Below are 13025 nucleotides of genomic sequence, written 5' to 3'. Positions count from 1 at the left end.
GTGTGGTCAAAACCCACCCTGAATGCATGTACCATCACAAACTACACAACATTTTCCATCTCTAATCCAATTTTAGAAGGCATAGTCGAAATATGATTTATAACTATACGCGTATAAAATAATAATTCTAATCCCAATTATAAAAAAAGGCTGATTCTCCCTGGATCATATCATTTAACCCAACATGATTATGTAAAAAACTTTTTTACCCATAATGAAATAAAACGTAATTAAGCACCGCATTGCACTGCATATTCACCTATAAAAGTTATAAATATGAGTTACATAACTTTTAAGTTAGCAATATCACTTAGTTTTCGTAAGACATACCTAGACAAATGATTTCTATGCATGTGTCCAATTGCAATTATTCGATGGTGAGTCAAATTACTTGGTGCTTGGGTTCTTAAAGAGAAAATAGTGGATGATTGTATCATGGAGAACAAACAATTTGGAAAAGCATTGACACGATCTTCAAAGGCCTTAACAATATCACAATCCCCAAGCTTGCACTACTTGATCCCATGCCTCTCTTGGATGCACCAATATTTTACATTTTGCTTTCACATTTTTATCAATGTGAAATCGACAAAACAAATTATAAGCTTCAAGAAACACAATTATGATTACATTCATTAAGGCAATATCTCTATCACATACCACTAGTTGATGTATTCCCAACAATCTCAAGTAACAACATCCTATACTTGTTCATTTTGTAAGTACTATACACCAATATGACAATGTTAAAGAAGTTAATTAACTTTACTAAATTTGGGCGTGTCCAAAATATATCTAATAATAACCTACACCAATGCACAACATTTGACACATTTTCACACCTACACCAATGCACATATATGTCTCGCTCCAGTAACAACATGAATTGTTGCATTTTTGTTTTGTGACCTTGTTGTGATCTTCAATGAACTCTAATTGCATTATAAATTGTTTTATCCTCGTCACATTCTTCTCATATCTCTTTTTCATGGTTAGTAAAATATTTATTGGCTTCACTAAAATCTTAGTCATATCCTCAACCATAACCTTTTCCTCAACACTTAACCTTCCAGCATATGCATGACCTACTAATGTCTATGCCAAATCATGATTGTGAGAACCATATATTAATTCAACCATCTACCCTTGACCACCTTTGACGGGTTTGCCTCCCAATCTGAATGGACACTCACATTAGTTCCACTTCGACTGATATCTACGTCTTATTTATACTATATGTGTTTACCTCCTCTATCGCAATCTAATAATATGTACGTCATCCTTTTTCATTGCCATGTCCATGTATCTGACATTAATATAATAATAACAAATCCATAACTATAGTCAACACTTATCGTCCACTCTAACAACTCATCTCGATTACAAAATACCTACAATAACATATGCCAAGTTTATAAATCATTCATAAACTACAATTCACACGCCTAACATTTACCTTACCTCATTTGTAGTAAACACCTCACTACAATAATGTGTCCTATGTTCATTATCTAACGCGTTATAGGTTATTGACAGTCCACTGTATCCATTGCCACTGCTGCAAAAAAAAAAAAAAAAAACCACGTATCAACAACCTTTGCTTTCCGGATATTGATATCCATAAGCTTAAGCACACAATTTTGGATATGAGAATCTAAAACTAAAAAAACACTTATGGATATGGAAATTCAAAACTCATAACTCACTTTGAGATATGGTCATCCAGAAGCTTAAATGGAGAATGTAAATGACCTTCTGAATTTCCAAATCTGGAGGGCGTGACAATGAATTCTGGATTCCTACATCCATAAGCATACATGCAGGCTTCCAAATATCGAGATTTGGTGACAACTCAACACAAAAAAAAAAACACAAAACGAAAATGGTGGTTGGTTCCTTATCTCATAAGAGATATGCATTGCAACAACTAAGAGTGACAACTTCGCTCCACCACCACAACAACCCACTACACCACCATCTCTATTCAAAACACACACCACATTACCACAACGCTCCTTTGAAGCTTTTTTTCAAAACAAGAAAGACAAAGACAATATTAAATTTTATGTCGGGTACATATCTTAAATTATTAAATGATATGGTGCAGGGAGAAACAACATAAAAAACTGTAAGCCCATCATTCAAATTTGGGTTAAGGCCCGTATGCGAAAACGGTAATGGGGCCCAAATGGAAGAAAACAGTTGGACGCGTGCCTGGTCTGTGTCTGAAACCTGAAACGAGGGTTTAACGTTAGTTGCATCTTTTTTGCACACACGTTCTCACTTTGCAGTTCAACCCAGCAACCATTCTCCCGCTCATTCCTCTGGTAATGCCTCTTCTGCGCTCCTTTGCTTCATTCTCCTATTCTCTTTCTTCTCTGGAAAATATGATATGATATTTAGGTGCCATTTCTTCGCTTTCTTCCAAGTGGATGGGTATTGTGGAGTTCAATCAAATCTCGTGCTTTTTGGGCACATGTTCCCAATGATCCTTGGGTTTTTCCCATCTATTTTTATCTGAATATTTTCGCTCTTTAATGCGGTTTCAATTATAAAAATCAACTGTTAACAGCAAGCAATAATACACGTTGTCGCTTGTGTATTAGTAATTCTCTGTTCTTCCAACTTGCTAGTTGCAAAACATGAAAAAGCCCTAAAAGATTAGAGATAACTGTGATTAGTCGAGTTCGTTAAAACTTCATGAAATTGAAATTGCATCCGAAGCTATGTGTAGAAACTATAAATGTACTGAAAGAGCCTCTATAGTATGGCTGAGGGTTTATTCATTTCTGAATTAATAAATCAAATTGTTGTTTAGGTTTGTGGCGTCATGCTGGTGTCAGTGGTTTGATAGTAGTTGTCCCCTGGCCTGGCCATTGACTCTCGAGTCTTGAGCCAGTCCCTTTTTCCGGTTGTTGAACATTCCAGATTTTAAAACATTGACTTCTACCAGTCATATTCTTGTCACTTCTAAAATATGGAAAACTCAGATACAGCGCTGACAACTTCATCCCTGCCTCCACCACCTCCATTAGCTGCGGAGGAGCCAGAGCCCAAGAAGTTGAAGATGTCCACCACTTCTGATGATGAAGAATGCACAACTGCCCCAGGCGCTAAGAAAAGATACAAACGCCGTAAGATTGCCATTTTCTTTGCTTACTGTGGTGTTGGCTATCAGGGTATGCAGAAAAATCCTGGTGCAAAGACCATTGAAGGTGACCTGGAAGAGGCCTTATATGTGTCTGGAGCTGTTCCTGAACATGATCGTGGAATTCCTAAACGATATGACTGGGCTCGCTCAGCCAGAACTGATAAAGGTGTTAGTGCTGTTGGTCAGGTTGTCTCCGGTCGTTTCTATATCGATCCACCTGGCCTTGTTGACCGCCTTAATTCAAACCTTCACTCTCAGATAAGGATCTTTGGTTACAAGCGTGTGACAGGTTCTTTTAATGCCAAGAAGTTCTGTGACCGGAGGAGGTATGTCTATCTCATTCCTGTCTTTGCTCTTGATCCATGTTGTCACCGTGATAGAGAGACTGTCATGGCTAGTTTGGGATCTACAAACGAGCTTGTTAAATGTTTGGAGTGTTCTGAGAGAGGCCGAAAGGTGGTAGGATTAGTTGGTAACCGTAAGCACAATCTAGAACTTGAAGCTATGGATGTTGAGGCTGGTATTTCGTCAAACACAGATGTTGTGCTTGATTCTGTAGTTACAGGGGATGTGGAAGCTTCTTTGAGCAAAGGTGATGATAATCATTTAAATGGGGAGTCTGGGATTGATAACAAGGGTAAAGTTTTAGTTGATGGCACAAACCTTAAAACTGGTATTGAGAAAGGGATTCCTGTTCAGGATGAGGTTATGCCTTTGAATGGCGAATCTGTGAATAATTCAGATATTATTGAGGAAGAAAAAATGAATGGAGAGGATAAGTCTACCAGTGGAAGCATGTTCTGTTATGGTGAGAAGGAGAGGGAGAGATTTAATAAGATTTTAAATTGTTTTGTTGGGACTCACAATTTCCATAACTTCACCACCCGAACAAAAGCGGAGGACCCTGCTGCTCGTCGATACATTATTTCATTCAATGCTAACACTGCTTTTGCAGTTGAGGGCATTGAGTTTGTAAAGTGTGAGGTTGTGGGGCAGAGCTTCATGCTTCATCAGATACGGAAGATGATGGGGCTGGCTGTGGCAATAATGAGAAATTGTGCACCTGAATCACTTATCAATAAAGCTTTGCAGCAGTGAGTACAACTTCTATTGTTTGTGTTATCTATAAGTTTCCATTTGAAATGTGTGATTCTCGTTAGATGCACTTTTTTACTTTTGTTTTCCTAAACGCAGGGATGTTAACATTAATGTGCCTACTGCTCCTGAGGTTGGATTATATTTGGACGAATGCTTCTTTTCTTCATATAACCAGAAGTGGAAAGATAGCCATGAAGAGTTGTCAATGAAAGCATACGAGAAAGAAGCTGAGGAGTTCAAAATGAAGTACATATATTCTCATATTTCTTTCACGGAGCAGAAGGAAGGAACTGTTGCTCTTTGGTTGCATTCTTTGAACCATAGAAATTATCCAGATCTGCGTGTTGTCAACGAGGAAGCCATCACTGATAACAAGAGTGCTGATCCTGAACAAGCCATTTCTGATCGCAAGAGTGCTGATCCTGAAGAAATCACTGATAACAAGAGTGCTGATCCTGAAGAAGCCATCGCTGATAACAGGAGTGCTGATCGTGAAGATGCCATCTCTGATAACAAGAATGTTGATTCTGAACAAGCCATCACTGATAACAAGGGTTCTGCTGATCCTGAAGTAGTAGTGACTGAGTGAACTGTGTTCCCAATCGTTTAATGAACCTCTTCTTTCTAGATTTGGGCCTGACTTTTCACTGCTTCCGATTCATTGTTATTTGTCTATCTCCCCTGCTTCGCAACATATACAATATACAAACTATGTGATGTGGTTCTGAGTCCATCACTCGGTAAAAAGAAATGAAAGAATATATCTGTTAGATTTTGTTATTTTTTTAAGTCTACAGTATGATATTTACTTATTATTAAGCCATAGCTGAACAATGATCATCTACTTATTTACGTATCATTTTTCGAGAATGTACGAAAGTGATGTGTTGTTTTTATCTCATTCCTCTGTATGTTCTTCGTATGCATTTCAAATTTCCTATCAAACACTACGTAAAGTTTGCAAACAAGCAGAATTGTAAAAAATTGTTTAGCTTTCAGATTTACGTTCTTTGAATGCAACAAAAACTTAGGTTAAATAAGTACATTTATTACGAGTGGATTTCGTTGTTGACAAGAAAACTGATTTTCATTTTATAGATAACCTCGATGCCATAGCTCAATAGAAACTGCTTTCATTAACATGACATCCAAAATGCTTTGCTGATATATGAAGTAAGGGGACCGTGGTCTAAATACCGGATCATTCATTCAAAAGGACGAAAAAGGAAATAACAGTACAATATAAGTTCAGTTTAAATTGCATTCCTCATATACAAAGAAAAGACAGTACAGATAAACAAAAGTAATCAATTGGAATGTCTCAGGTTCAACCCTTCAAACCCCAACTTAGATTATGTCTCACTTAAAATATTGACTACGTGAGCACCAGGATTACAAGTTTTCATCTAAATTCTGCCTCCCAAGTAAGAGGCCGAATAAACAGATTTAATTAAAAAAAACTCTTCCAAAGCAAGCTTAACGACAGTGATATGTTTGGAATGAAATCGGTAAAACCATCACATGGAAAGTCAATTTTTTTTAGAGCTTGCACTAAATTTCATTCCAATCAACAAAACAAACATTTTTTTAGAGCATGAACTATACAGATGACACAAGTAGTTCCTACCAAAACCTAAAGGTAAAGTTCTCTTTAAGTTCAGACTTTTAAGTGAAAATGGATGCATGCTCATCCTTTATACCATTTGTTGGGGGTAAAAGCAGGCCCTGAAATGCTTTGTAGCACCACTACCACATCACTGTCAACATACATATCAACAATATTACTGTCAACCCACTAATCGACAATATCATATTAAATCTTAAAAAAATAAAATAACCATTGGTCTGGTTGCAGAACAAACAGCCACAAACAAAATCACAAAAAATTTCTTGATTCTACACGAGTTTGCACGAGCCTTGACAGAAACAACTAATTTTACAAGGGTTTCAGCTTGGTACAGGCACCTAGGATCGCAAACTCGTGCGATTCTACAGAATTAAAAACTATAGTTTAACAACCTTCCACATAACCACTCCATCACACAGGTTCATCCTGTACAAAACTTCATTAACAGAAAATCCACCATTTGTTTTGAAGTCAAATTGCTTTACAGAAGCATTGTAATTCAAATAAAGGATCCAAATATGCCATTCGGTGATAGGTTAACAAGGAATAAGCTCACAGAAGACATGTAAGGTTTAAATGGTAGATTAATTAGCAAAAATTTCAATAGCTTTACAAACGAGAATTTATGGCGTATTATTGGAATAAGCTATCTATAATCGCTTCCAAAGGTACTCTCACATTCCTTATCTACAGAAGAAGAAAGGGTAATACTAGTGCAATACTCTACTGACTACGGAGACATCACTGACCTACCCATACCGTCATTCATGAGAAACAAAAGTAATTATCCTGAATGTCACATGTTCAATCCCTCCCCCAACATAGATGACAACTCTCACTTAAACATTATCTATAGCATAATGCACAAGCGGTATATAATCAGAAATATAGGAAAATAACGAGTACAAATTCTAAAATCTATCTCTTTCCAAATAATACATGTTGTGAACAAAACTCCTTCCGAAGCATGATTAATGATAATAATCTGATGGGAATGAAACCAGTAAATCCATCACAGGAAAAACCAATTTCTTGTATAACAAACTAAAATTCAGTACATTCCTCAACAATAAAACAGTAGCGACACCAGCCTACTAGATTCCTCGATCAGTTTCTACCAAGTGGAAGGGACCTACAACTATATGTTTCTTTAAATTCAGACTTCTTAGACGAAGTGAAAATGGAAGCATACACATCCTTGGTAGCATTCGCTGGTGCCAAATCCGTTGCCTTGAAACGCTTCGCAGCAGCAACACCACCATTCAAACCAACATTACCATTAGCAAACTTCCCATTTCCTTCTACCTTAGCTGAGACCCTCTCCACAGCCTTACCATCAACACCATGCTTAGTGCCACTCAACCTAGCTCCTTCCAAACTCACGCCATCATCACTATTCTTAACCTTCCGATTCTTCTTCTCCCTTATCTTAGCCCTCTCCTCCTCCATCCTCTCCCTCAGAACCGCCACCTCCTCATCAGTCCCATTGAGCACAATCTTATCAGCGTCAACATACTCCTTGTGACAAACCAAACACGACGTGGACTTAACCTCCCTCAGAGCTCTGGCACTCAAAACATGCCCACAACTTCTCAGCGCGAAAAACCTATATTTTCCGTTGAATTCAAGCCCCGCAACGGGGCACTGAAACTTTGACCCATCATCAGAGCCAGGAATAGAACAAAGCTGAATATTGATCATGTCTTTCAATCCCTTGATGTACCCAAATTCTTTAGGAAGCTTCTTCCCCAACAAAGCTTCCACCAGCGCTTCCTTGTTGAATATATTCCCCAATTTGTCGATCACGCAGGGCTCCCTCAGGGGCTCGTTTGAGAGAGAGCAATTGTGCCACTTCGAGAGCCGCTGTTCGTGGGGGTCCACCTTATCTGGCTTCTTTTCGGCATACATGTTGAGGTAGCAATCGCGAGACTCCGCGCCGGTGGCTCCGCCATCTCCGCCGCCGCCGAGGAGGCGAGACCGTAGGGAGAGCGTGGAGAGAGGCGCAATTCTCGTGAGAAGGGTTTCGTCGGGGAGGGGCTTGCCATTGAGGGTAAAGTAGTAGGATTGGTATGATTGGGGGAAAAGGCAGTGCTTGACATCGGAAAGGGTTCTGTGATTGGTCGTGGATTGAACGGAAATTCCGAGGTCCGGTGACTGCACCAGGATTTGGAGCGATTTTGGATGCATTTGGAACGATTTTCTAGGGTTTGTGATGTGGAATCGGAGATTGAAAAAGCGATCGATTGGGTTTTTTCGATATACAGCTTTGGTTGAGAATAGGAGTTAACGTGGACACTGCTTCTTATTTATATATTTTTAACGTTTTATTCTCTCAAATCTATTATTATATAATATAACGTGGACAAATATGCTGAAGATTACATATTACTTGTTATATTATTACAAACTTTATAAATTAGTTATAAATTAGTTTTCCCCTTATAATTTAGTTTCATTAAGATTGAGTTAAAGTTAAATTCTTAATAGATTTAACCTACTAAATTATTATTCTAATCTATCAAACATTAATTTAAATTATATTATTATCCTAAATTATTTTTTTCTAATTTAATTTTTTTAAATTATAATAAAGTATATGTAAACACTACAAGAAAATCATGAAATAGAAACCAATTTTAAAAATAAAAAGTAATTAGTTGTTGTAGTGACTAGATTAGAGACTATTTTAAAAACTAAAACTTTTGGTTTTTAAATTAGTTTCTATGATTGTTAAATGGTTTTCAAATTGATATCTAATTAGCTATCAAAGTTTTTACTACCAAAATTTAGAATCTAAATAATTGGTAGTTAAAAACTTAGTTGCTAATTATATACAAATTTAGAAACTATTTAATAATAATAGAAACTAATTTAGAAATCATTTTTTTAGTCTCTAAAATGATCTGTAATTTAGTCAGTATATCAACTAATTATTCTTTATCTCTAAAATTGATTTATATTTCATGATTTTCGTGTAGTGAAACTTTAAAGATTAAGAGGTTAAAGATGTAAGGATCTAGAAAATAACCTTAGAGTAGAAGTGATATATTTTAAATGATACCTGAATATTTTATTATTAAAATGAAAAAGGGCATATAAATAGAAAAATCAGTTATTCAGGTTTCATTTTAAAAGAACCACCAACTCTCTATAAGTTTTATGTTGTGGTTTCCTCATCTTTTTATTAAATACATGTTGGAATTAGTTATTGCTTGTGCAAATTGGTGTGCAAATTGGAAGAAGTTGAGAGCTGTTGGATATAGTGGTAGTTGAGAGATAAATTTTATTTCATTCTCCTTTTATTGTTTCAGATACACTTTGGAACCCTTTTGATTCAAGACATTTATATGATCAGTAAATGAATTGTTGTGTGTTTTGCAAATTCTAAATTGTGGAATGATTTGATTGTTTGATGTTGGAGATTGTGATGTTTAGAATATGAATTTTTAATCAAAACATAGTATTTTCAGGAAAGAAAATACCGTGTTAAGATTGTTTAGGATGTGCATTGACTAGGGATTCGTCTAGAAGGAGATATCCTGACTCTCCTGAGATAATGAAATCATATAGATGAAGTTATTCAGGTGGTGAGAGTCGAAGGAGGTTCATATGAATGGGTAAGTTGTTTGAAAGATAACTAACTTGACCTGTTATATGAGTTAACCCTATCATACTAGGAGAGATATGATATTGGGATTCTTTATGCGCATAACTGGGTGGATTTCACAGTGAGATAGTATGACATGTGCAAATCTCTGAGTCTAAGTCAACGCACGAGTCTTCCGGAAGTAGAGTTAAGTGTCTATGTTATATGAGTCAGCGGAAGTCTGATATGTGAAAGATGAATATAGAATTTGTATGACACTTGATGATTTGAGAAATTGTATGACATTTGATGATTTGAGAATTTGTATGAGACTTATGATTTATGTTTTATTTATTTCAAAGTGAAATTTTATAGAATTTTGTTTTATATGACTAGCTGCTTACCCTGTTATTTGGTTGTGTTGTTTCTCTAACTGTGATGATCGTGTATTTACACGGGAGCAGATGAGATTGCAGGTAATAGAGCTCCTCAGTGAGCAGCAGAAGGATTAAATAGATTTAAATTGAATGCTTTGCTTTGTTTTGTTTTTAAACTTTTTGGATGTATATATTAAATCCCTATGAAGAGGGATATATTTTGAGATACAAATATGAGAAAACAATATATGTTTATATGTTAATTAGATATTGTACGCTAATTAGATATTGTACGCATTTTTATTTTTTTTTAAAAAAAAGAAGGTAAAAGTTAGGGATGTTACATTAAAGTTAGGGATGTTACATTATGGTATCAGAGCTGTTCGAACCTTAGGAGACCTAAGGGTTATGGGGTTGTTTATGTGTGCTTTAGTTTGTTAGTTTAAAATTCTAAAGATTTAGCATAAATCTTTTTTGTGTGTTTTATAGAATGGCTCCTAGACCTCCTACCCCTCTCCAACCTTCTTCTGAGATGAACCAGATTGCCAGGGCTATTGAGATGATGACAAATGCTATCCAACAACAGAATGTGGCAATGACTCAGAATCACCAGACAACAATGCATCATTGGGAGAATGCTAGATCTGCTGCAACAGCTTCCCATGTCAGTTTTTCCCAGGAACAGATGGGACTCACAGAGTTTATGAGGCATTCCCACTGAACTTGGGTGGGTTATGCCACTCCTGATCAAGCAGACCAATGGATAAGGGAGCTAGAGAAGATCTTTAGGGCAACCTCCTGCCCTGAGGATAAGAAATTGGTTTTTGCTACATATTTGTTGTCTGGAGAAATAGAGTTCTGGTGGATGGGAGCTCAACAAATGATGGAAGCCAGAGCTGAAGTTTTGGACTGGGGGTGTTTTAGAGTGAAGTTTCTGGAGAAATATTTTCCAGATAGTGCAAGGTTTGCAAAGGAAGCTGAATTTCTCAAGTTGGAACAAGGAGAGATGTCAGTGAATGCTTATGCTGCTAGATTAGAGTATCTAGCCAGATTCTACACCCAAGCTACCTCTGAGGCTTGGAGGTGTAGAAAGTTTAAAGAAGGTTTAAAACATGAGTTGAAGAAGACTATATCACCTATGTGCATCAGGGAGTTTCCTGCCTTAGTGGAGAAGGCGAAGATGGTGGAGACCTTGGAAAAGGGTGATTCCAGGGTAATGAGATCACACCCAAGAGGATCTTCTAGTGGGAAGGTCAAGGTACAACATCAACCACACAAGCCTTATGCTAGATCTCCACAGCATAGGACAGGTGCAGCTCCACCCCAGTTTCAGCAGCAACAATCATGGAAACCTAGATGTTTCCATTGTGGTGGACCACATACCACTAATATGTGCACCAAGGGAACTCCAGAGAAAAGATGTTTTACATGCCAAAAGATGAGACCTTTTTCTAGAGATTATCCTAACAAGAATAGGATGACTCTATCAGGCGATTTTCAGCAATTTAGGAGTGAAGGCAGTAGACCTCAGGCAACAGGGAGAGTTTTGCTATGTCAGGAGCTGAAGCATCTCAGTCAGGTAACTTGGTACAAGGTCTATGTTATATAGCTGGTAGATGTGTTAAAGTTTTGTTTGATTCAGGAGCGACACATTCTTTTGAATCAAGTTTGTGTGTAGATGAGTTGGGTCTTTTAGTGAAAGAGTTGTTGTTTGAACTGATGGTCTCTACACCTACATCAGGAAAAGTATTGACCCCTACAGTTTGCTCTGAATGTCCACTAATAGTAGAGGGACGCAGGTTCAAAATAAATTTGATCTGTCTACCTACCTCTTCAGGATCTGGATGTTATCCTAGGAATGGATTGGCTATCTGCCAATCACATTCTCATAGATTGTGGTCAACAGAAAATCATGTTTTCAGATTTCAAAGAGTCAGATGTGATATCTGCTCAACATGTGTGGTCAGAATTGAAAGAAGGATCAAGATGCTTTGTAATCTTAACTCAGATGAAAGTGAAGAATGAAGAAGAAATGAGCAGTATACATGTGGTGAAGGATTTCATGGATGTATTTCCAGAAGAAATACCTGGATTACCTCCCAAGAGAGAAGTGAAATTTTCTATTGATCTGGTACCTGGAGCTGGACCAGTGTCAATGGGACCCTATAGAATGGCTCCAGCTGAGTTGATTGAACTAAAGAAGCAAGTTGAAGATTTGTTGGAGAAACGATTCATCAGGCCTAGTGTATCTCCATGGGGGGCTTCGGTGCTTCTAGTTAAGAAGAAAGATGGAGGGTCTCGATTGTGTGTAGATTACAGACAATTGAATAAGTTGACCATCAAGAACAAGTATCCTCTGTCCAGAATTGATGATTTGATGGATCAGTTACATGGAGCTTCAGTGTTCTCAAAGATTGATCTGAGATCTGGATATCACCAGATTTTGGTAAAGGCTGAAGATGTTCAGAAGACACCCTTTAGGTCTCGTTATGGACACTATGAATATGTGGTGATGCCGTTTGGAGTAACAAATGCTCCAGCTCTGTTCATGGATTACATGAATAGAATTTTTCGTCCTTTCTTGGATAAGTTTGTTGTAGTCTTTATAGACGACATACTTATTTATTCAAGAACCAAGAAAGAACATGAAGAACATCTGAAGATAGTGTTGAAGATTCTGAGGGAGAAGCAATTATATGCTAAGTTCTCTAAGTGTGAGTTTTGGCTGAAGGAAGTCAACTTCTTAGGGCACGTAATATCAGCTCAGGGGATCTCAGTAGATCCAGCCCAGGTAGAGGCAGTGCTTCAGTGGGAACATCCTAAGACAGTCACTGAGATAAGAAGTTTTGTGGGTCTAACTGGCTACTATCGGAGGTTCATTGAAGATTTTTCCAGGGTAGTAGCTCCTTTGACTCAGTTAACCCGCAAAGATCAACCTTTTGCTTGGACTGACAGATGTGAGCAGAGTTTCATAGAGTTGAGGAAAAGGTTAACTAGTGCTCCGGTGTTAGTGATTCCTGATACAGGAAAACCTTTTGAAGTTTACTGTGATGCTTCCTATCAGGGTTTGGGTTGTGTCTTGATGCAAGAAAAAAGAGCAATTGCATATGCTTCAAGGCAACTTAAAGTTCATGAGAGAAACTATCCTACTCATGACTTAGAGTTGGCAGCCGTAGTGTTTGCTTT

General features: G+C 37.3%; 2 protein-coding genes across 4 annotated transcripts; one reads left to right on the top strand and one right to left on the bottom strand.

Moving 5' to 3' along the window:
• The first annotated feature begins 2149 nt into the window (after positions 1–2149).
• Positions 2150–5029, top strand: LOC137807455 (uncharacterized). 3 transcript variants are annotated; one of them, XM_068608110.1, is made up of 3 exons: positions 2150–2327; positions 2819–4245; positions 4346–5029. In XM_068608110.1, the coding sequence occupies exons 2-3, from the start codon at positions 2978–2980 to the stop codon at positions 4836–4838; spliced, it is 1761 nt and encodes a 586-aa protein (XP_068464211.1). In that variant the 5' UTR covers positions 2150–2327; positions 2819–2977; the 3' UTR covers positions 4839–5029. The 3 variants fall into 3 exon arrangements, with proteins under 3 accessions (XP_068464211.1, XP_068464212.1, XP_068464213.1); XM_068608111.1 differs by having other exon boundaries at positions 2195–2327; positions 2991–4245; XM_068608112.1 differs by having other exon boundaries at positions 2224–2327; positions 3036–4245.
• A 1756-nt stretch (positions 5030–6785) lies between these two features.
• On the bottom strand, positions 6786–8170 carry LOC137807464 (uncharacterized). The gene has a single exon (XM_068608125.1). The coding sequence runs from the start codon at positions 8061–8063 to the stop codon at positions 6984–6986; it is 1080 nt and encodes a 359-aa protein (XP_068464226.1). The 5' UTR covers positions 8064–8170; the 3' UTR covers positions 6786–6983.
• Between the last annotated feature and the right edge of the window lie 4855 nt (positions 8171–13025).

The sequence above is a fragment of the Phaseolus vulgaris genome, chromosome 3 (assembly GCF_000499845.2).
Source record: "Phaseolus vulgaris cultivar G19833 chromosome 3, P. vulgaris v2.0, whole genome shotgun sequence".
Classification (NCBI taxonomy): Eukaryota; Viridiplantae; Streptophyta; class Magnoliopsida; order Fabales; family Fabaceae; genus Phaseolus; species Phaseolus vulgaris.
The sequence above is the reverse complement of the archived record's forward strand: the minus strand, read 5'-3'. Positions and strand labels throughout refer to the sequence as shown.

Bases quoted from the DNA above. Each gene is read 5' to 3' on its own strand.
- LOC137807464 (XM_068608125.1), bottom strand. From the start codon at position 8,063: ATGCATCCAAAATCGCTCCAAATCCTGGTGCAGTCACCGGACCTCGGA.
- LOC137807455 (XM_068608110.1), top strand. From the start codon at position 2,978: ATGGAAAACTCAGATACAGCGCTGACAACTTCATCCCTGCCTCCACCA. The intron at 4,246-4,345 runs GTGAGTACAACT...TCCTAAACGCAG, and splicing joins ATCAATAAAGCTTTGCAGCA to GGATGTTAACATTAATGTGC.